The sequence below is a fragment of the Peromyscus maniculatus genome, chromosome 23, assembly GCF_049852395.1.
Source record: "Peromyscus maniculatus bairdii isolate BWxNUB_F1_BW_parent chromosome 23, HU_Pman_BW_mat_3.1, whole genome shotgun sequence".
In the NCBI taxonomy this organism is placed as follows: Eukaryota; Metazoa; Chordata; class Mammalia; order Rodentia; family Cricetidae; genus Peromyscus; species Peromyscus maniculatus.
The window spans coordinates 53449991-53472387 of NC_134874.1; the positions used below are offsets into that span (position 1 = coordinate 53449991).

Here is a 22397-nt window from a genome sequence, read left to right on the forward strand (position 1 = left end):
GAGATCATTCATTCACTCAAGTGTTCATGTATTCAGGTCCACTCTACTCCACGCATTGCCCTATCCACTGGGGAGCAAGCCAGGCATGGTCCTTACTCTCACAGAAGCCACAGCCTGCAGGGAGACAGGCGCCCCACAAACATACACACAGACATATGGCTACACAAAGCCACGTGCTGGCCACGCGGCTGAGTCTGAGACGGGGTGGGGTGGGCACCCCACATCTGTGACTGAGGGATGCTGGTGCTGAGAACCAGAAATAACTGGCGACAGCATGAGGGGGGCTTCTGGGTGAGAAGAAGGGGAGCCTGGGGGTTATAGGAATTACACGTGGGGGAAGGAGAAGCTCTGGCGTCTCCCAGCTCTCCTCTGGTTTTACAGGAGGCCGTTCTCGTCAGCCGCCTCGGGGCTCCCTCATGCTAAGTCCGCGTCACTCTTTCCGCAGCCTCCTGACACATGACACATTATTTTTTTCTTGTCGTCCTAACTATGCTTCAATGCCACTGGGGCAAGGAATTTGTTTTATTCCTATTGTAGCCCCACCGTGCGGCACAGTCTGCGACTGCATACTCCGAACGCGATGGATAAGTGGTGCGTTAAGCGCTAAGACAGCATTAAGAAGTACAAGGTCATGAATTATTATCTCCAGCTTGGACAGCCTACATTCACCTTGCAGGGAGCCCCTCAAGACCAGCAGGAGAGCTATTTCTGCAGCCACACAATGTCTTTCCATATCAAACACCAATGTTCCCAGAAGGAGAATATTGTATGCACATAATTTGCAGCATGGAATTGCAATTGAAAATACAGTTCGTGGTGTATTGGGAACGCCTGAGTTACTGTCAGAGTGCAGGCTGTGGCCCATTACTAGGTACGGGGCCGCTGTGGCAGGTGGGATCACTGGAATCTGGTGCATCAGGTTAGAGACTATGAGAGAGCAGCTGGGAGCATGCAGCCTGCTTTCAGTCTCTGGCTGTGTCTGGGGCAGGCACATGCGTGTTCTGGGTCTACGTAGAACGAGTTTCTTGCTGTGGGTGGTGGTTTAAAAGACCCCAGATACTGAGGGGACCGGAGCCATTCACAGACAGTAATCCGAGGCCTACCAGTATGGCCAAGTGGCGTCTGGAAGTATCTACTGGATTCGTAAACCCAGCTTCAAGGGCAAGAGAAGAAGAATTGGTGGCACACTATGTAGACACATAGTGTGGATACTACTCACACAGTATTTGTGGACCTGCCACTTAATGTGCCAGCAGCTGCTACATTCTGACAAACAAAAGGCTGCAATTCAAAGTTACGGCAGTGGCTGTGTTACCATAACATGTGCTATCACAGTATATACCTCATACAGGAACAACACATGTTACCATGTGCATTGCAGTCTGTATTATGTAAGCATACGTATGCATACAATAACATGTGTATGCAAATGTACAGGAGAAATGCATATGTACATTCCACCCCGTATATAACAACAAAATCTACATTCCAGGCATCTGTTGCGCGTGATGGGTTTCCAGCGCACTGGATGCTGTAGAAGCTCCACAAACCGGGCTGCGGAGATGGCTCAGTGGTTAAGAGTACTGGCTGCTCTTGCAGAGGACTAAAGTCTGGTTCCCAGCACCACATGGTAGCTTACAACTGTCTGTAACTCCAGTTCCAGGGCAGGGGATCCATTGCCATCATTATGAACTAGTTAGTGTTTCATTTTTATCAACATTGAAATATTTAAGAAATTTGGTTCATACGACCTTCTTTCTCTCTGGGCACTGAACACACATGTGGTACATACCTATACATGTGGGCAAAGCATTCATATACATAAAATAAAAAGAAATAAATCTTTTAAAATATTTTAGGCTCTATTAATTTTTTAAATGTACAATGACTGTCAGATTCACTTAATACAGTCCACTAGACATTTATAATCTAAGTTAGCGCTAAATCTACCAAGCCTCTGAAGTGGATTTGTTGATGGAGAGCCCTTCTAAAAGTTGACTTTGTGGATCATGAACAAGAAAGACAGTTGAGCTGGGCCTGGTGACATACCTGTAAGACCAACAATCCAAAGGCTGAGGCAGGAGGCTGGAGAGTTTGGGGCCAACATGGGCTACATAGTGAGATTCTGCCCTAAGACAGAACAAAGTGTAGGGCGTGGTGGGTCATGCTTGCAATCTTAGAGCTGGGGACATTGAGGCAAGAGGATTATTATGAGTTTGGGGTCAGTCCAGGTTACACAGTGAGTACCAGGCGAGCATGGGCTATGGTGTGAAATGTTTATCTCAAAAAAACAGAACTAAAACCAAACCAAAACACCGGGCGGCGGCGGCACACGCCTTTAATCCCAGCACTCGGGAGGCAGAGCCAGGCGGATCTCTGTGAGTTCGAGGCCAACCTGGTCTACAGAGCGAGTTCCAGGAAAGACACAAAGCTACACAGAGAAACCCTGTCTCGAAAAAACCAAAAAACAAAAACAACCCCCACACATAAAACCAAACCAAAACAAAAAACAAGAAAGAAGAGAAAGGAAGAAAGAAAGAGAGAGAGAGACAGACAGAAAGATAGACAAGCCAGGCAAGGATGATCTAAGACGGAAGGGAGGGGGTGGGAAAGACCACACAGCCCACACAAGAGGGTCCGCCGCTCTCTTCACTAACCGGGAAACCACAGAGCAGAAACCGCAAGCATTTCACACGAGCCTTGTCATGACGCGGTGTTCTAGTGTTTTTATGAAATATCCGAAACAGTAAGGTTTATCCCTTAACATATGTGCTTATCACATAAAATTTTCAGAGGAAAAACTCCCCTAACCCATACTCTGTAGACCACAAGACAAAGAGGCCAAATAATGACTAGGTGGAATTTTATCCCTAGAAATGGCAAGCTGTCATATCCAGATATCTAAGAGTGTATTATGGACAGCATTGTGGAATAATTAACAAGACATTCAGTATCCCGATCTTTAACAGATAATCTTTAATAAACAAACCGTTCCGCCTCTATTAGAGCAATGTGCTAAGATTTCCCATTTACAAATTAGTGTTTCCTGCCATCATGAGAGAGTTAGTCAATATCCGGGGTGCATGTAATTAATTCTATCATGGGACTTTTGTCTCAGTAATCTGGAGCTGTTACGTGATATTTAAAATCTCAGTCTAGGGAGCCTAGAAGATGGCTCATCATATAAAAGTGTCTGACGCTAAGCCTGATGACCTGAGTTTAATCCCCAGGACCCACATGGTAGGAGAAAGAATTATCCCAAATAAGATCTTGGGACTTCTACACCCCGAAAAGCTGATGTGTGTGTGTGCATACACATAGAAAACAAAACCAAGCAATAAATGTCCTTTTTTTTTTTTTTTTAAGGCTGTTGGGACTGGAGAGATAGCTCAGTGGTTAAGCACTAGCCGCTCTTTCGAGGACCCAAGTTCAGTTCCCAGCATACTTGGAGGCTCCCAGTCACCTATCTGTAATTCCAGGCATCTGATGTCCTCTTCTGACCGCCTCTGGCACCAAGCACATACATACATGCAGGCAAAACATTCATACACATAAAATAAGAGAAATAGATTCACTTTTAAATCCAAGCCAGAGAGAGCATGTCTGATAAACAAAAGTCAGTGGCATGTAGTCCAGATCCATTTAGTGCTGACCAACACGAACCCTGATTTTAAATTCACCAACAAAAAAAGAGAAGCATTTTATGTTTTAAATGTTGGGGAAGGCTAAGTCAGAAGCATAGGAAAAACACTAAATTTAGGATGCTTTCTGTATTTAGAACAAAACAAAGGGATTTATACAAATATTTAGAATATATCAAGCTTAAACCCTACTTCTCCTGAAATATCAAATTCTGTAGCATCAACAATTTTCCAAATCCTTCCAAGTTGTTCCTCTGGGTCAGCCATTTTCCAGCACAGACATGCAGAACCCTATAGTGAAGTCTGTAAGCACAGAAAAATCCCATCATATCCCAGCTGCTTGTCCATGGAGTCATATGAAAGTAGAACTCTGACCTCTGAGATGTTACGGTTCTAAACAGAAGGCCTAAAGGGCCATGCTCCTGTCTGAAGAATCCCATTATAAGTCAGTCCCTATGCCTAGAGGACAAGGCTCCCCTCCCCCATCCTGATATAGAGAGGAGACCCCTCCCTCTCTCGGTCTGAAAACCGCTTACCACCCGACAAGACAACCCCTTCAAACCTACCCAGACCTTTGATAAGGCTGATCACACAGGATCTTCTCCAACAAGCCGTTGTAATCTCCATGGGCCTGAAGGGGAACCCAAACAGACCAGACACCAACAACACAGTCTATGTTTCAAAGCCAAAAAGCCTCACGATGGCTTCCATGGTCCCACTGCTCATAGCTCCCACAAGGTCCATGGTGTATTTTCAGTCAGGTGAGGAAAACCTCCAGTAGAAGACAAACTAAAAGAGGCCTCCCATCCAGGGCGGGCTGTTCATGCCAGCTGCACAGTGAGCTCTAACTCACAGAGTGCCCGTCTGTCTATATTTAACCACCAGAACATACTATCCTGACAGATTAGCGAAGCCACTCCGGGCACTCCAGGAACATGAGCCCGACCCACGGTGGGTCATAACAGTCCACGCAAACCGAATACACGTGCCGCCCCACAGAGCCCACTGGCAGAGCTTGTGTTCCCATGCTGGAGAACTCTACGGGCAAAGATAAGACACGCGGGTGATAAACGGTTGCTTTGGGAACCAGAGCCCCTGGGCTACGAGTACAAACAGCTTCTGACAGCTTCTATTCGTCCAGACAAAACTCAAAGTGGAGAATTCCTACCGGAAGCCAAGAGTCTGTGAGAAACCACACGCCCCAAAGGGGAAACAGAACACTGGACACCTGTTGACTGTAACTTGTAAATTTGAAAAGTGATTGGATTCCAATTTGATAATAATAATAATAATAATAATAATAATAATAACAAAAAGAAGCTAGTAATTGCCAATATTAAAAAGAAAATGCTGCCTCAAAAGAAACCAGGAACAGGCTAATGAAGGAAGGAAATAATTGATCCTTTTCTTTTGCTTTTGAGACAGAGTAAAACTCGCTATGTAGACCAGGCTGACCTTGAACCCACAGAAATCGGCATGCCTGAGCCTCTTGAGTGCTGGGATTAAAGGCATGCGCCACCACCTCCTGGCTGTACAAGTTGATCTTTTGGTAGCATTATTCTCACAGAAAATTCTATGAGGTCAATGAAAATCTTCTTCCCCAACACAGACGCAGCTGTGAAGAGCCAGAAACCCAAGTCATTTTCTATTCTTGACTGGGACTAATTGAATGTTTTTCTTCAGTAATGGAGGCTGGAATTACAAAGCAGCATGGGAGGAGAGGTGCCGGATGAACCGACACATTCCCCAGGGAGGGGAAGAATGTCCAATTACCAAAATGAACACTTACAGTAATTTTGGAGAGGCCAACGGCAGCAAAGATGCCCCTTGTCCCCCTACAGCGTACATATTTGGGACTTAGAGTATATTTTTACAGAGCTGGCTCTGATGGCAGCGTGGAAGCCGTGACACTTGAGTAAAGAATCCAAAAACGGTTCTAAGACAACAGTGTGTCTGTGTTTGGGGGTCTGAATTTGGTGTTTCTTCTTTCTGCTTCTAACTTGAGAATCAGTAAAAACGTGTCCTTTGTAAGCCTCATGCCTCTTGTGTTATTAGTCCAGCAAGTGCCAAGATCTGTAACTCGACTCTCAGAAAACTACCTACAACAGTGGACATATGGGGGGAAAAAGGTGTTTTATTTGTTTGTTAGAGGCGGGGTCTCCTGTAGCCATGGAGCCCACAGCTAGATGGGATAGCCATTGAGCTCTGATTGGCTGGGCAGGATAGCCGTTGAGCTCTGATTGGCTATGCGGGATAGCCATTGAGCTCCAGAGATATGCTTGTGTCCAGGTTTTTATTTCGGTGTTGGGAATCTGAACTCGGGTCCTGCTCCCACATTACAGACTGAGCAGAATCGTCTGAGCCAATAAGAAGGAGCTACTTTTCATGGTGGAATTAAACTTAATTCAGACCATGTTAGGGTTTCCCATGTAGCATTTGAAGTCTTCATCGCAACCTTAAAAGGGAGGCAACTGCCATCCATGTGATGAAAAAGAATAACAGTAAGATTGCTCAAGTCATGCAGATTGGCTCCCGTGTCACGACAGTCGTTCATTTTTATTCTAGCCCTTTCCTTCTTTCGCATGAACCACAGCTGCTATACAATGGCAATCTCGGAGGTTTGGGCTCTGTATGAAGAATCAATCTCTTGTTTTAAATTTTTGTTTTGTTTTGTTTTGTTTTTGTTTTTCGAGACAGGGTTTCTCTGTGTAGCTTTGTGCCTTTCCTGGATCTCGCTCTGTAGACCAGGCTGGCCTCGAAGTCACAAAGATCCGCCTGCCTCTGCCTCCCAAGTGCTGGGATTAAAGGCGTGCACCACCACCGCCGGCTGTTTTAATTTTTTTTTTTTTAAAGGCAGAAATGTCACAAAAATAAAAGCTATCTTCTAGAAAGTGTCTCTACTTGCTTTTTGAGAAAGGCCTCATTCTATAGCCCAGGCTGTCCTTAACCTCTGAATCCTCCTGTCTCAGCCTCAAGAGGGTCGGTACTACAGGCATGTGCTACCGTGTCCAGCAAAAGCAAGGTCTTTGGTGACCTCCTCCACATCTGACCTATTCCAGCTTCCTTTATTCCGCTCCCCATCTCCGCTCCCCTCCCCTCCCCTTCCCTCCTCCCACATTAGGTTTCAGACTGGCTGTCAGCTCACTGTGTAGCCAAGGATAGACCCTGAAGGCCCCATGCTCCCGCCTTCACCTCCTGAGTGCTGAGGTCACCATGTGCACTACCACCCCTGTTTGTATACTGTTGGCATCGAGCCCAGGGCTTTGTACAACAGTGCCACATAACCCATCTTCTCCTGTATCAGACGATACTAACCACCCTGGCCTCCAGCGGCAATGTGTGTTGAATTAAGCAACAAATTATGGGTGGAAGTTCACTGGCATATGAAGAGAACACGGCCTGACAGCTGTCAGTCAGCGGCCAACATTGAATATAAAACCAGAAGACGGCAAATAAAGCAGATTTATAGCCCATAATGAATAACAACCTAAGCCTATTTTAATAATAATAATAATAATAATAAAGGCAGATCTTGCCAGTTCAAAACCCGTGAAGATAACAATGCATTAAAAGAATCTTTAATAAATAATATATGTCTGGTGTCCTAAATTTTTTGGGCATGGATAGTATTCTCCATTACATGTAGAAAACAGTGAGACAATTTAGAAAGAACTCTATTTTTAATTATTGTTATACATTGAGATGTTTAGATATGGCAAGGGATGAACATCAAGAGTAGAAGAGACTGGGGCTGGAGAGATGGCTCAGGGGTTAAGAGCACTGGTTGTTCTTGCAAAGGACCTGGGTTTGAGTCCTAGCACTGACAGGGTGGCTCACAAGCCCTGTAACTCAGGTTCAGGGGACCTAACTCCCTCTTCTGGCCTCTAAGGGTACTGCACACAGCTAGTGCACAGATAGACATGCAGGCAAAACTCCCACATACGTCAAACAAAAATAAGTAAATCTCCAGGGGCTGGAGAGATGGCTCAGTGGTTAGCAGTCCTTGCTGTTCACCCACAGGACCCTAGTTCGATTCCCAGCACTCACTCATATTGGGTGGCTCACAACTGCCTGTAACTCCAGTTCCAGGGAAGACAACATCCTCTTCTGGCTTTCATGAGCACTCACATGCATGGTACAAACATACATACATATACATGGATAAAAATACATAAACATGGATAAAAATAATAAAAATTACAAGATAAATCTTAAAAAGGAACTTAAGAAGAGTTGAAGAAATTTACTCCCAAGTCATTTATTAATAATTCTACATTAATTCCATATATTTCAAACTATGTTAGTGTAATCTACATTTGACTTAAAAAAATAAATTGGATTGCTGGATTGTGTAATAGTTCACAGTAACCCTCAAATATTGACTGGATGAACGGCTTTAAAGATCATTGTTTTTCTTTCATTCTTAATCTAATATTCATAAAAATGTTTCCTTTCCAGCGTGACGGCACGTGCCTGTAATCCTGGCATCAAAGAGGCAGAGGCAAGAGGAGCCTGAGTTCCAGGCTAGGCTGGGCGGTGAGGCCCAGTCTCGGAAGGAAGTGTTTCCTTTCTGTTTGCAGCAGGATAGCAAGACTGCAGATACTGGCTGGGCGGTGGCGGCGCACGCCTTTAATCCCAGCACTCGGGAGGCAGAGGCAGGAGGATCTCTGTGAGTTCGAGGCCAGCCTGGGCTACCAAGTGAGTCCCAGGAAAGGCGCAAAGCTACACAGAGAAACCCTGTCTCGAAAAACCAAAAAAAAAGAAAAAAGAAAAAAAAAAAAGACTGCAGATACTATTCAGTGCGAATTAAAGTCTTCCACAGGAAGAAAGTTCCCGCATTTACAGGAAGGGGTGTGGTCAGGTTCCGGGCCAACAGGGAGAAACGTGGAGTCAGACGAAGTTTGTACTGTCTATTCTCACGGAACTGCTTTCACTGACCTTGGCCTGGATTCGATCCTCTGCTTATTATAGCTTTCCCACCTATTATATTATGAGAAGCAACAAAATCAGTTGGACACCAGCTTCAGTAATGCTGGAAGGAAAGTCCATATTGAAATAATCCGATTTAAGAAACACTGAATAGATGGGGCACTGGGTAGGAGTTAGGCATTGTAGAAGTGCAGTCAAACATCCCAACAACAGGATAATAATCAGCTTTTACTGCATATTGCTAGCACTCCTGATGTTTATTATCCCATGAATACACAAAACGGCGGCTTCCTAATCGACAGCAGTTAAACTCTTTCCTGGTGCAAGGGCTGTCTTAAGTAGAGGACTGTCACTCAAACAGCCGGCCAGGCTGCCCTGATGCTGGCACCTGCTGCTTTATGGCCCCGAGGAAGCCACATGACAATGACGGCTTCAGTACAAACCCCACTCTCAAAGATGCAGCCCCAGCCAGGACTGTTCCAATGACCTGCAGTACTGTACCGGCCTTTTGTTAAGGAGAAACCTCTGGGAACTCTGGATGACCCCATAGCCTTAGCTACCCAGACTGGAAGAGGCGGGACACTTTCCCCATTTCCTTGCAGACTCTAGTGACAGGTGCAAATGGGAGAGTGCCCTGATTGGTGTAAACAAACACTTCATTTGCATGAAGGTCTGCAGTGATGGGTAGGAATCCCCCTTCCAGGCTACATCAGTTAGCTGTTTTGGTCACTTCCCGAGGAGGCTTGGGGTGACTCCCCTGGTGTTACAAAATTAGGTCCAATAAAAAAAAAAAGGCTTATAATCCCACCACTCAGGAAACTACTAGGTATGAGGCTAGCCTGGTCTACATGGTTCCAGTGAGTTCCAGGCCAAACACTACACAGTTGTTGCAGAATATTATTCTAAGATGTGTTACATTTGTTTATGCTGTGGAACATCTGTTTAATATGCAAAGATGGGTTGCATTCTTTTATGCTGCATTTGTTTAACTCTGTGAAGCTGTGTTACTGTGCCTGCCTATGACACCTGATGGTCTAATAAAGAACTGAACGGCCAATAGAGAGGCAGGAGAAAGGATAGGCGGGGCTGGCAGGCAGAGAGAATAAATAGGAGGAGAGATCTGGAAAGAAGCGAGGAGCCAAAGAAGGAGGAGGACTCCAGGGGCCAGCCACCCAGCTACACAGCCAGACACTGAGTAAGAAATTTAAAAAAAGGTACACAGAAATAGAGAAAGGTAAAAGCCCAGAGGCAAAAGATAGATGGGATAATTTAAGAAAAGCTGGCTAGAAACAAGCCGAGCTAAGGCCAGGCATTCATAAGTCATAATAAGCCTCCGTGTGTTTTATTAGGAGCAGGGGTGGCCCGCGCCCCAAAAGAGTAAAGAATAAAACAACCAACAACATACAGTGAAACCCTGTCTCAAAAAAACAAAACAAAAGGTCTTTCCCTCAGTGGTCTTCTCTTCTTTCCCTCCCCCACTCTCTCCTTCCCTGCCTTCCTCCTCCTCCTCTTTCCTGTGTATTTTGGTAACCAAGGTCTCCTCTGTAGTTCAAGCTTGTCTTGAATCCGCTTTGTAGGCCAGGCTACCCTCTTAAGTGTCAGAATAACGGGTAAGAGTCCACACCAGGTTTCCCAACGGGCTTTCCTTGACTTGGAGTACAACAGGCCAAGAATAGTGGCCCTGAGAGAGCGCAGAAGAGGCGGAGCCAGTGCAGAAGAGGCGGAGCCAGCGCAGAAGAGGCGGAGCCCGAGCAGAAGAGGCGGAGCCAGGACAGCAGTGGTGGACTGGCGTCACCACTGACTATATGGCAGTGACCACAACCTGAGCTCTAATGACCACAGGCACCCTGGAGCTTCCCTGCTAAACATCACCAACTCAGCGGGTGGAGGTGCCGCCTTCCTTACAAGCCAGGCCTCCTGAGCTTGATCGTGCTGTAAAGGAAAAGGTGGCAGTGAGCGGAGGCGCCACGAGATTGCCCTTCAGCCCTCGCACGCAGGCCGTGGCATAAGAATAATTTTGAAAACATTTGTCAAGCTTCCTCAGACTAGCACTTAAGCTTGCCCGATTTCTACCGAGAAAGAGCGGCAGGCCTCCATCCAGCGGTGGGTGTCTTCCCCTACACAATCCAAACCCCTAGTGTGAGAAGGTGAATTAATGGAACCGTCATTGTCTTTGTCCTCATTGGCCTTATAAACCCAACATGTCTCTACAGTAAGGGTTGGCAGTAGACTCCTAAGTGCATTCTAAATACCTTGTGTCCACAGGGTAGCTTTTTCTTTTTGCAGCAGAGGCCATTACAGGAAGTCACTACGGATAAAAACAATGCAGCAAACAGCTAACCATGGGTGCCCAGCCCCAAAGGATGCAACTACAACCCAATCCCCACACATAAGCCTCAGGAATATCCCCCGGATGATGGTGAGAAAGAGGACCAGGCCGCCTTATCTGAGACCGTCTTCTATACATTCAGGGAAGCCACGGCCATGGAATTTCAACAGTACGGCCCTCTACAGAAGCTCTGCACAGTGCCAGCGCCAGGTGACAAGCCAGCATCAAGGTGGGCGCGGGGGGGGGGGGGGGGGAGGCCGGGGGGGGGGGGGGCAGCGGCGGGGCGATCTCCCTGATCGATCATCTGATCCCAAGCAGTCAGCCCTAAGCACGTGTACTTAGGAACAACACTAAATGGATTTAGTAGGTTATATTAATTAAAAAAAAAAAGACACTCTCTCTCTCTCTCTCTCTCTATATATATATATATATATATACATACATACATATATATAATTTAATTTAATTAATTAATTTTTTTTTCCTAGACAGGGTTTCTCCGTGTAGTTTTGGTGTCTGTCCTGGATCTCACTCTGTAGGCCAGGCTGGCCTCGAACCCACAGAGATCCGCCTGGCTCTGCCTCCTCAGTGCTGGGATTAAAGGCATGCGCCACCACCACCTGGCCAGACAAAATATTTTAAAAGTAATGTTTTAGAACAAATCTCGACCATTAGGTGGTTACATTTAATTTGTCCAATGGCATACACCTTAGTCTTTCGAAAAATGCAGTAGGTACACATATTAAGATATAGACATGAGGGTCTCGAGAGATGGCTTAGTGGTGAAGAGCACTGACTGCTCTTCCAGAGGACCCGGGTTCAATTCCCATTATACACATGGCAGCTCACAACTGTGTAATTCCAAGATCTGACACCCTCACACAGACATCCATGCAGGCAAAACACCAATGTACTTAAAACACTAGATACATGACAAGGACATGAACACAACAGTCATAAGAGATGCTGTGTCAAGAGGACTTAGGGTCTCATTATTCTTCCATGACACAGCCTAGTAGAGAATGCATTCACTCAGTCGAGTTGAGAGAGATTTCAGGGCCAAGAGACCTCCGAGGTTGCTGTAAGGAGCCACATGGGTCACATGAGCAAGGATCACCTGCAGCCTTGGCTCTGCCCCGTGGAAACCCACAGCAAGGGCAGGCAACCCTGGCAAGACAATGCGCCATTGTACTCCGGAAGACCAGCCTCTCACAGACTAAAGACACACACTGAGAAGAGTCACCACAGGAGCCTCTAGGGAAACACTGGCCTGTGTTGTCACAAGGTGTGTGCCTCTGGACCCACGCCACCGGGAAGACAGCATCTTTCAGCGAGGGGTGCCACACTTACTAACTTAGACATGATCGTTGATCTAAGAATCGGCCTTTCTCTGGGAAATTTCCAGGTCTGCTAGCCCCAGACTTGGTGAGGAGACTCAGGAGGGAGTCTACGCTAGCAAGAAGGACAAATGAAATGGGAACATGGAAGTTTCTTTTAAAAATATTTTTAAAATTTTAAAATTAATTTCTGCATAGGGGTGTTTTGAGGGTATGTCTGTGCACTCCAGGCATGCAGTGCCCTTGGAAGCCAGAAGAGGGCGTTGGATTCCCTAGATCTAGAGCTACAACAAACGGTTGTGAGGTGCCATATGAGCTCTGGGGATTGAACCCAGGCCCTCTGCAAGAGCAGCCAGTGCTCTTAAGCACTGAGCCATCTCCTCAGCCCCTAGAAACTGCTCTTCAGTTGGGCCCACAAAGTGACTAAAAGCACCGTGAAAAACTGGCATCTCTGTCGGCACTGGGTACCAGTTCTTTGCCTGAAGGCACAGACATAAAACAGTGTCCTGAAAAGGTGAGAAGGTGCCTCTTGAGTCATCTTGGAACCCAGGAACAGCAAACCTTCCCAGGGCAAAGCAGCCTTCCCTCAAATCCCCATAAGGACAGCTGTCCACGAGGGAGAGACGCACCCTGGAGCAGACGCCATCATCCCCTCACAGCCACCTGGTCCCTCAAGCAGTGAGGATTTCTTTGGACCTCTTCACAGGACCACAGCAGAAACAGTACTGAGGAGAACGACACCTTCATCTGGACCCCGTCATTTGCATACCCCGAGCCTTGCCGAAACTCCCCCCCCCTTCTTAAGCCTATAGCTCAGTCCTAAAGACGGCCTTGGGGCTCAGCGGTCACCCCAGAAGAGGGGCAGGAAGAGTCTGAGGGAGGGGATGTCTGTAGTCAGTGTTTGCCCCACCTGTTAGTGCAGGTGCACACAGGAACTCACAGCAGCCTGGATTGCATGCACAAAACCCGCACACATGAAAATCCCAGCGTGGATGGATGGGGGAGGGGCTCCTGAAGTCCCACGCCAATGTGAGGAGATACTGGCCATAGATGGCTGCGGGGGCTGGGAGAGTAAGTTTTCTTCAGAGATGTGGCCCCTGGGTCACATCTGCCCATGCTCCAGGACATGGGTGTCCCACACCCATGCACATATGTACATGGGGGGGGGGAGAAGGGGGAGAATACAGATGATGTTGGGAGGGATAGGGAAGGAATTGGAGAGGAGAGAATAGAGGCCTTACTTGATCCAAATACATAATACACACGCATGAATATTAAACATTTTTAAAAGGGGGTCATTAGATTCCTTGATCTCTTCCCATGTGGCCACATTGAATAAATCTCCTCGCTCTGCCTTTTTTCATTATCTCTTGGTTTAATCCACACATCAGGATGGGTGACCAAGCCTGGCTGGTTTGATGGGATTGCCAGAGTCTAGGTTTTCATCCTAGAAATTTGTTACAAAATCACACAGCGCGCTTTTCCTCCCAAACGTTTTCTCTGGTGGTTTCCATCCATTAGCTCACAGACCTCCCCCAGTTCCACAGTGTCTGTGTGACTCCAAATGTGACCTTTCCCATGCTCCTGTCTTAAGGTCACTTATTTTGGCATGGTAGAGCTGCAGAGCCGCCCCGGACGCACCATTTTTAAAGGTTCTGTAAGGGACTATGAGGGGAGCCGGGTTTGGAAGCTCTGGGTAGCCCGTGGGGGAGATTCACTAATAATTGATAATTGGGTCATTATTCTCTCCCCTTGCTGAGGAATGTGTACGGGGAGTTAAAACAGTTCCCATTTGAGCAGAGCTGTTCAGCTGCCAAGTTACAGCACACACAAAAATGTAATAAAGAGAAGTAAACTTAAAAAAGAAACAAAAAACCCTGTGAGGTTCGCTCCGGCTCTCGCTGTACGATTCTTACCTCTGTACAGCCTCGCAGAGTCTGCACCTCCAACTCTGCCACAAAATCCAGGCACTGCACAAAGTCTACGCACTACCCACGTGTGGATTAACACACAGACGGATGCAAAGTGTGTCGCAGCAAGCCTTAATCCTCCGTCCGCGCCAGCCAAACAGGCTTGCTTAGTTTTTAAACCCCCAGCAAACTGGATACAGCAAGTCCACGGGAGCAGGTAAGCAAGGTCACGTGACAAACGCGTGTTCTGGAAGGCCACGACGCGGTGAGTGAGAGCGAAGGCAGGACGTGCTGCGGCGTGTAGAGGGTACTTCCCAGTACCCCTTCACAGCCAAGGGCGCCTCTCAAATAGCCGCCCACAACAGCGGCAGAAAGGGTGTCTACAAATGACACCCTGGCCACGGTGAAGGGCAAAGCCCTCTGTAGGGTTTTCATTCATAATCTCTAAGTTAGATGGGCCACCTCTGACGATGCGACCAGCTCTGAACGGCCCCTTCCCTGGAGTCCAGGCGGGCACAGTTACGGGGAGAGCATCATTTGGACCCGGATTTGCAAATCTGCAATCATGGCCGCTCTTTGCAATAGGAATCCTTTCTTCAAGTGTAAATTCTAATGAAATGTCGCGTCGGTTTCTACTGTCAACTTGACCCAACCTAAGATTACCTGGGAAGAGAGTCTTAGTAAGGAATCTTCTAGAATAGGGTGGCCTGTGGGTATGTCTGTGGGAGGTTTGTCTTGACTGCTAATCGAGGTGGGAAGACCCAGCCCATCCCTAGGCAGGGGATCCTTGACTGTTTAAGTAGAGGTAACAAATACTGGTAAGGAAGCGAGTGGGTAGGCAGGGATCCACACTTTTATTCTCTCTCTCTCTGCTCTTGAGTGTGGACACAAAGCTTCAAGTCCCTGCCTTGACCCTCAAAACAATGACTAGCAACCTGGAATTGTAATCCAATGAACCCCTTTTCCCTAAGCTGCTTTTCATCAAGACATTTTAATCACAGCAACAGAAATAAAACTAAGACACAGTTAATGCCCATAACTCAGAGCATCACCTTGTACCTCTTTATACAGTTATTTAAAAGGCATCTAGAAAAAAAAAAGAGTGTTTAAGAAGTGGATACACTGAGTCTTGGGAACTATGGTGATCTGAATGAGAATGCTCCCCCCCCAGGCTTATATACATTTGAATGCCTGGTTCCCCAGTTGGTGGAACTATTTGGGAAGGATCTATTAGAGATATTATGTCCCTGAGGGGGAGCTTTGAGGTTTCAAGAGCCTCAGCCAGAACAAGTTAGCTCTCTAGAGTCTGTCTCTCCCACCTCTCCGTACCTCTTTCTGCCTCTTGACTGTTGCCTTAAAGATGTGGGCTGGCTGCTACTGCTCCAATGCCATACCCGCCTGCCTGCCTGCTGCCATCTCCCCTCGTGATGGTCACGGACTCACGCTCTCAAACTGCAAGCCCCCAATAAGCTCTTGTTTTCTACAAGTTGCCTTAGTCATGGTGTCTCTTCACATCAATAGAAAAGTAACTGAGAACCATTCGTTCATCAACAGTGACATCCTATGAGGAGTTGTGTTCAAAGAGGCTGTATGTGACATCTAGGATACGATGGAATCTCCTAGGCACCACATTTTTTTTTTCTACACACATAGACTAAAATTTAACTTATATATTAGGCTCATTATGAAGTCAATAACAACTACTAATAATGAAACGGAATGAAAGTTCTTGAATGTGGCCTTGATCTCAGTTGTAGTGGGTAAGTAGGCATCTACTGGAAGGGTGAGTCACGTGATGGAATAGTGTGGCGCTGCACAGTTTCATCATACTATTCTGAGCAGCAACTTAAAATTTATGAATTGTTTCTGGAAAGTTCTTTTTATATTCCCAAACAGCAGTTAACTATGGTAACGGAGACCACAGGAAATGAGACTGCACATGGGGACACCTCCTGTGTGTCACACCCATGAAACCCCGATTCCTCCAAACTGACTTGCTGGTTTTATTTAGAAGCAAATCTGAGTGAGAAATTTACAAAGTGCTGAGTAAAAACGTCAGTATTGCTTCTCTGTTAAGCTACATTTTGTCTTTTTGAGACAGGGGCTCATGCAGTTCAGCCTGGCCTTGAGTTCCCATGAAGCCAGGAGTGATCCTGAGCTTCCAATCTCCTCCTTTCTATCTTCCAAGTGATGGGGTTATAAATGTGTGCCACCAGACCCCTAGCTCTTAAGTCTGTTTTTATTATTCAGTATGTATAAGTGTGTGTGTGTGTGTGTGTGTGTGTGTGTGTGTGTGCGCGCATGCGTGTGTTTCCATGTAGGTATGTTTATGTTCATGCAGGTGCCTGCAGAGGCCAGAGGCATGTGGTACCTTAGAGGTGGAGTTCCAGACTGTTATGAACCACCTAACATGGATACTTTGGCCCAAACTTGGGTCCCCTGGCATAACAGCGAGTGCTCTTAACCACTGAGCCATCCCTCCAGCCTCTACGCCCAGCTTTGTGATTTTGCCTTTAAAGACCTGGTAAAAGAGCCAGGGTGGTGACTTATGCCTATGCCTGCATTTGGCTGAAGCAGGAGAATTGCCTCAAGATCAAGGCCAGCTTGGGTTATAGAATAAGTTCTTGGCCAGCCGAGGTTACACGTCAGAGACCCTATCTCTAACAACAACAACAAAACAACTAAACAGCAAAATGCGGTAGGTAGGGCAAAAGGACTCGGAGCCTCACAGCTTTCTATTGCGGTACCGTCCCCTACCCACCGGCCCTGTGGCAATCGATCAGGACGGTCCCTCTAACGGGATTTAGAATCACCACCGTGCAAACCCAGCCCTGGGCGTGCTGGTGAGGGAGTCTCTAGATTAAATGTTAACTGCCACGGGCAGACCCACCCTACCACCGTTCCCATGGGATCCTGGACTGAACTAAAAGGAGAAAGGGAGGCGAGAACCAGCACTCACCTCTCTGCTCCCCGACTACCTGCCGCAAGCGGTTGCCCTGTCCAGCTGTGAGCTAGCACAGGCCCTTCCTTCCGTATATTCCTGTTGTCATAGCGACGACACAAGTACCTAAGAACCCTGCGTCCCGCTGTATTGCTCACTTTTCTGTGGCTGTGATAGAAACACCACGACCAAGGTGATGTACAGCAGGAAGTTTATCGGGGCTTGCCGTCAGAGGGGAAGAGTCCATCTCAGGCAGGAAGGTACAGCGGCAAGCCACAGGCAGGGCTGCGGGAGCAAGAAGCTGAGAGCTCACACCAGAGCGTGAAATGAAAGTAGGCAGGGCTTTTTACCCTCAAAGACCATCCCCAGGTGCATACCTCCTCCAGCAAGGCCAAACTTACACCCACCTCCCCAAACAGCGCCACCAACTGGTGACCGATAATTCAAATATCTGAGCCTGTGGGGGACATTTCTCGCTCAGACCATCACACCTACTCTGCTCTCAAAGACGGATTCTGTGAAAGAAATCAGCCTACTTATTCCCCCCACCCCAATCCACTGTCATTTGATACAATCAGACAGACAATGTGGGAAGAGAGACTCTCAACTGAGGAGTTGCTTCAATCACACTGGCATGTGGGCATTTCTTGATTGCAGATGGAGGAAAGAGGGCCCAGCCCACTGTGGGCACTGCCATCCCTGTGCATGTGGTCCTGGGCTGTTTAAAAAAAAAAAAGAGGTGGCAAGCCGCTAGCCAGCATTCCGCCATGGCCTCTGCTTGACTTCCTGCCTTCGCTGCCCTCACTGATGGACTGCAGCCTGGAAGGTGAAATAAGCCCTCTCCTTCCCAAGTTACTTTTGGTCTGGGCTTTACCACAACAATAGGAAAGCACACTAGGACATCCACCTTGTATTTTGGGGTGGCTAATGTTTTTTTAGAACTGAAAAAAAAAAAAAGAAAAGAAAAACAACCCAGCCTGAGAAAGGGGGTCCTTCTTCAGGTCCGGCTCCAACTGTCTAAAGCAGGGATTCAGGGATTCAACTGCACCCAGTAAGGAAACTGTGGACCCCATGGTGGTGTGGTCCCATAGATCCGTGGTCAAAGGCTGTCTCTGTCACTAACTAGTTACAGGACTGTGAAAATGTAACACAGCCTAGGACCTGTACTGTTTCACAAAGATGATGGACTCAGGTGCAAACCATGGAAAACGGAAATTGTCCGGCATCAGTTAGAAGTACACAGACACCCCTTCAGCGAATCTAGAGAGCTTTACTCAAAGGAGATCTTAGGGTGATGACTCAGCAGCTAAGAGCACTGGCTGCTCGTGCAGAAGACCTGGGTTTGATTCCCAGCACCCACAACCACCTGTAACTCCGGTTCCAGGGGATACAACGCCCTCCTCTGGCCTCCATGAGCACTGCATGCATGTGGTGCACATACATCCATGCAGGCAAACAATCACAAAACATTTTAAATGAGGAAAAGGGAGGTCTTGTAAGAGCCTGGTGGGCAGGATGACAGCCTCAGTGTGGGTCATTACTAAGCACAGTCAGGAAAAGACAATTCCCAAATGAAATCCAGACTGTGAATGTCTTTATCACAACAGCAAATGACTTTAATATCAAGAAGTCTAGAAACTAATTAGAAAAACAACGAACAGAAAACTCCATCCGCTCTGTCCGCTCCATCTGCTCCTAGTCACACAGCACTTGACGTGTGGCTAGTGAGACGAAGGAACGGGCCCTGTTGTAATTCATGTAAATCCTGATTTGAAATTCGTATTTGGTTCAGTTACGTAAGAGGAGCTATAAGTAGATTCAGGACAATTTGCATCCATGTTTCAACTGCAAATTTTATGAACTCTAATGTAGATCAGATGTTTTGGACTAACTTATTTAAGTCAGGTGTGTTGATGAGGCAAAAATACGTCAGAAATTCTTACACCCAGGAAAGGAACGTAAGATATTGCATATTCTGATTGCATAGTAAAACGGTAATATTTTAGATATTTAAGTACTGTTGGGTAGGACTGCTGAAAAGCTTGGCATCACGTATGTGGGTTGTATTACAGGGGCGCGGGATACTCTCTCCTGCAACCCCACTCTAAAGCTTAGACACGTGGGGAGGGATTCCTGTGGCTACACCCGGAAGGCTTTTGTGGAAGAGGTGCCGTATCGTGTGCTTACGAATCGGTAATGCGTGTCATCATATTTATCCACAAGGAAGTGATTAAGCTAGTTTTGTAGCTTTTTGTTTACACATAAGAGAGACATGTAAAACGTACATAAAACACAGATATGCACCTTGCCTTCTCTGTGGAAACTCGCTCCTACATTCTTCCACTCCGCCACGGCTTCCACTGCGGTGTTTTGTACACAGTGTGTCTTCAACGAGGTCTTGTTGATTTATTTAGAGATTTTTAAAATCAGTTTCAATTATGTATAGGTGTGTGCATGTCTCCCTACGGGCCGGGCATGTGCACACGAGGGCAGGTGCTCTTGGGGACCAGAGGAGTCGGCTCCGGGGGAGCCGGGGTTGGACAGTTGTGAGCCGCCTGACAGGGACGCTGGGAACTGAGCCTGGGTCCTCTGCAGGAGCAGCAAGTGCCCTTAATCACTGAGCTGTCTCTCCAGCTCCTTGTGGATTCGTTTAACTCTATAAATTGAAATTTTATAACTTGGCTGTTGGGGATCGCGCTGCGGCCATGTATGCGCTAAGCGCATGCTCTGTGACTATACCCCTGGTCACTGTCATTTCCGAAGGTCACGTCTATGTAGGAAGAAGAGCTGGAAAAATGGTTCAGACTTTGAACAGTAAAGCAGGCAGTCATCGTCTGACCACGGTGATGGCAGAAGCACTGACCATGCCTGGAGCTGCTGGGTCTCACCTAGTGAACATCCATCTGTAAACTCAGGAGCAACGTGAGTTATCAGGGGGCGAGGCTTGATATTGAGGAACAAAACCAAGCTGGCAAGCACTCGCGGGGTTTCCTGTTGGGCCCCTGCTCCTTCCTGCAGATCCTTTAATTTAATCCCTTCCATCGACTCTCGCCAGCCACCTTCCCACCGCCTCGGCTTCTTCCACTCTCAACTGCACGGAGTTTTGCTTGACGGGACTTTTCCCTCTACCTTGCCAACCATCCTCCCCATCAAAGGCCGTTGAAAACTCTCGCAGTACTGTGAACCCTCTTCCCTTGCCGAATGAAAGCCTGACAGTCATTTCCCCATCCGACCTTACCCTGGGATGAAACGGTTTGGGGCTCCCGAGTCGGAAGGGCGTCTGAATCATTCAACCCGGATTTGCAGGAGAGGGACTGGAAAGCTCCCTCACTCCTCCACTGCACTCTGACCTCCATTCCGGACCGCTGAAGTCTGTCTGCTAGAATGATCCATATTAAGTAGTGTTCTCGGGGGAGACTGAATGCGGGCTTGTCACGGGGACACACTGCCCTGAAATGCTACCATTGGTGAACGCACACTTAAAAACAGCCTCTTCACCCTGCTACATTTACTCAGAGGACCGAGCATATTCATCCCAGCATAGATACAAAGTTTCCAACCCAGGGCTTATGATGGGTGTTAGTTGCGTCTCTGCCTGCCTTCCTCCCAGGACAACTCATCAAGGGCGGTTAGTTGGTAGCTGTGACCAGAGCACCCTGTGGTGGTCTGACACTGTCATGGCCAGGCCCTGGCAGACCCAGTTACTACAGCTTCTAGAAGCTTCCTCATATAAAGGTTCTGGAGACCTAGCCCCACAGGATGGCATATGACCTGCATGAAAAGACAAACACAGGCCTCCAGAAAACACATGGCGGTCCCTAGACAGGAAAACGCAAAGAATGGGTCTGACTGGAGCACCAGACCCTGTTACCCATGGATACGCTGACAAGACCACTTCGAGCTTGTTTCATAAGATGCTGTCTTCAGGATCCTTCCTGATGCCGTGTGTGTGTGTGTGTGTGTGTGTGTGTGTGTGTGTGTGTGTGTGTGTGCAGAGCTAAGGCTGATGTTGAATGTCTTCCTTGCTCTCAGTCTACCTTACAGATCAAGCCAGGGTCTCTCAATGAACCTGGGGTTCATCATTTCATCTTGTGTGTCCAGCCAGATTGCTCCGCGCATTGCCGCGCTCTGTCTCCTGCACACTGGGGTCACGTGTGGACCACCACAGTGGGCTTTTTGTATGGCTTCTGGGGATCCGGACTCAAGTTTCATGCTCGTACCACAGCACTCGGCTTGCTGAGTCGTCTCCCCTGGCCACGATCATACGTTAAAAAATAATAAAGTCATATGTTAAGATAAAACACAGGCTGGACCCATGGAAGACACAAACCCTGAGAGCTTCGCCTCGGACAGCGGCTTGAGTGTGCTCTCCTTCCTCTCTCCCACCATCATCCCTGTGTTCTAGTCCTTGTCCTCACTCTCCCTCAGGGGCTCCCTGGACCAGGCATGCTCTCCCCTCCAGCGCTTGGTCATACTCTCTCTTCCGCCCTCTCCTGGGCTCTGCAGTCTTCTTCAGGTTCAAGCAGCAGAATTTTTCTTCTCTCTATCCCATCCCCATATCTCCTCTCTCATCAAAACTGCCTGCTTGTGAAGGTAGGCGCTGGGCCTGCCCACTCCTTGAGAACTACACATGTGTTTAATGAGGGAAGAAATGCTCATCCAGGCACGTCCAACTTGCAGAGATGCTTAGTACACATGCACCTTAATTACTGATAAAAATCTTCGGGTTCAGAATTTATTTAGTTTTCTAGGTAGGCAATCAGTTTCTCCAAGTAAATAGAACAGACAACATCCTCCACATGGAGAAGAGACTTTGAACAGTCAGTAACGAATTAGATTAGTTCAGAGAAAGCTCTCTCCAAGCCTGGTTTTCTTCCAATTTGGCCAAAGTGGTTGAAAGGTTTGAAAGGTTTAAATTAAATCCATGGATTATAAATGACATGTAGGAAAAGTTAATATTTTTACAGAAAACAGTCCTTGATGGTGCCAACTCACTGGAAAACAAACGAAAAGACTGTCTCAGAAACGGTCTTTCACGTTGGCTGATCCTGACACGCGTAAGAGAGTCACTCCAAGTTCTGAGCTTCAGAGACACGCGTCCCCGGGATTCTGGGAGCGTCATGATGAAGTTCAGCTTGGTGAACCCGTGCACAGAAATCAGGCGAGGTGCTCAAGTTCAGAGGCTGACTTGATGCTGAGAGTATGAGACACAAAGAAGGAGCCCCAGAGGTCAGGCGATGGTGTCATCCACCGACGACAAACTAAGTCTCACCACAAAGCTCTAATCCCTGTTCACAGGATTATTTTCCT

General features: G+C 47.3%; 1 protein-coding gene across 6 annotated transcripts in view; it reads right to left on the reverse strand.

Moving 5' to 3' along the window:
- The window catches only part of Fry (FRY microtubule binding protein), a 394509-nt gene that overhangs the window by 212435 nt on the left and 159677 nt on the right, over positions 1 to 22397 (reverse strand). Inside the window, exon 1 of one of the 6 annotated variants that reach the window (XM_076560828.1) lies at positions 4214 to 4665. The exons of 4 other annotated variants lie outside the window; for them this stretch is intronic. In XM_076560828.1, the coding sequence (XP_076416943.1) occupies positions 4214 to 4268 (55 nt within the window). In that variant the 5' untranslated portion in view covers positions 4269 to 4665. Of the gene's footprint in view, positions 1 to 4207; positions 4666 to 22397 lie in introns of those variants that run through there. One more of the 6 variants, XM_076560827.1, reaches the window with a different exon arrangement.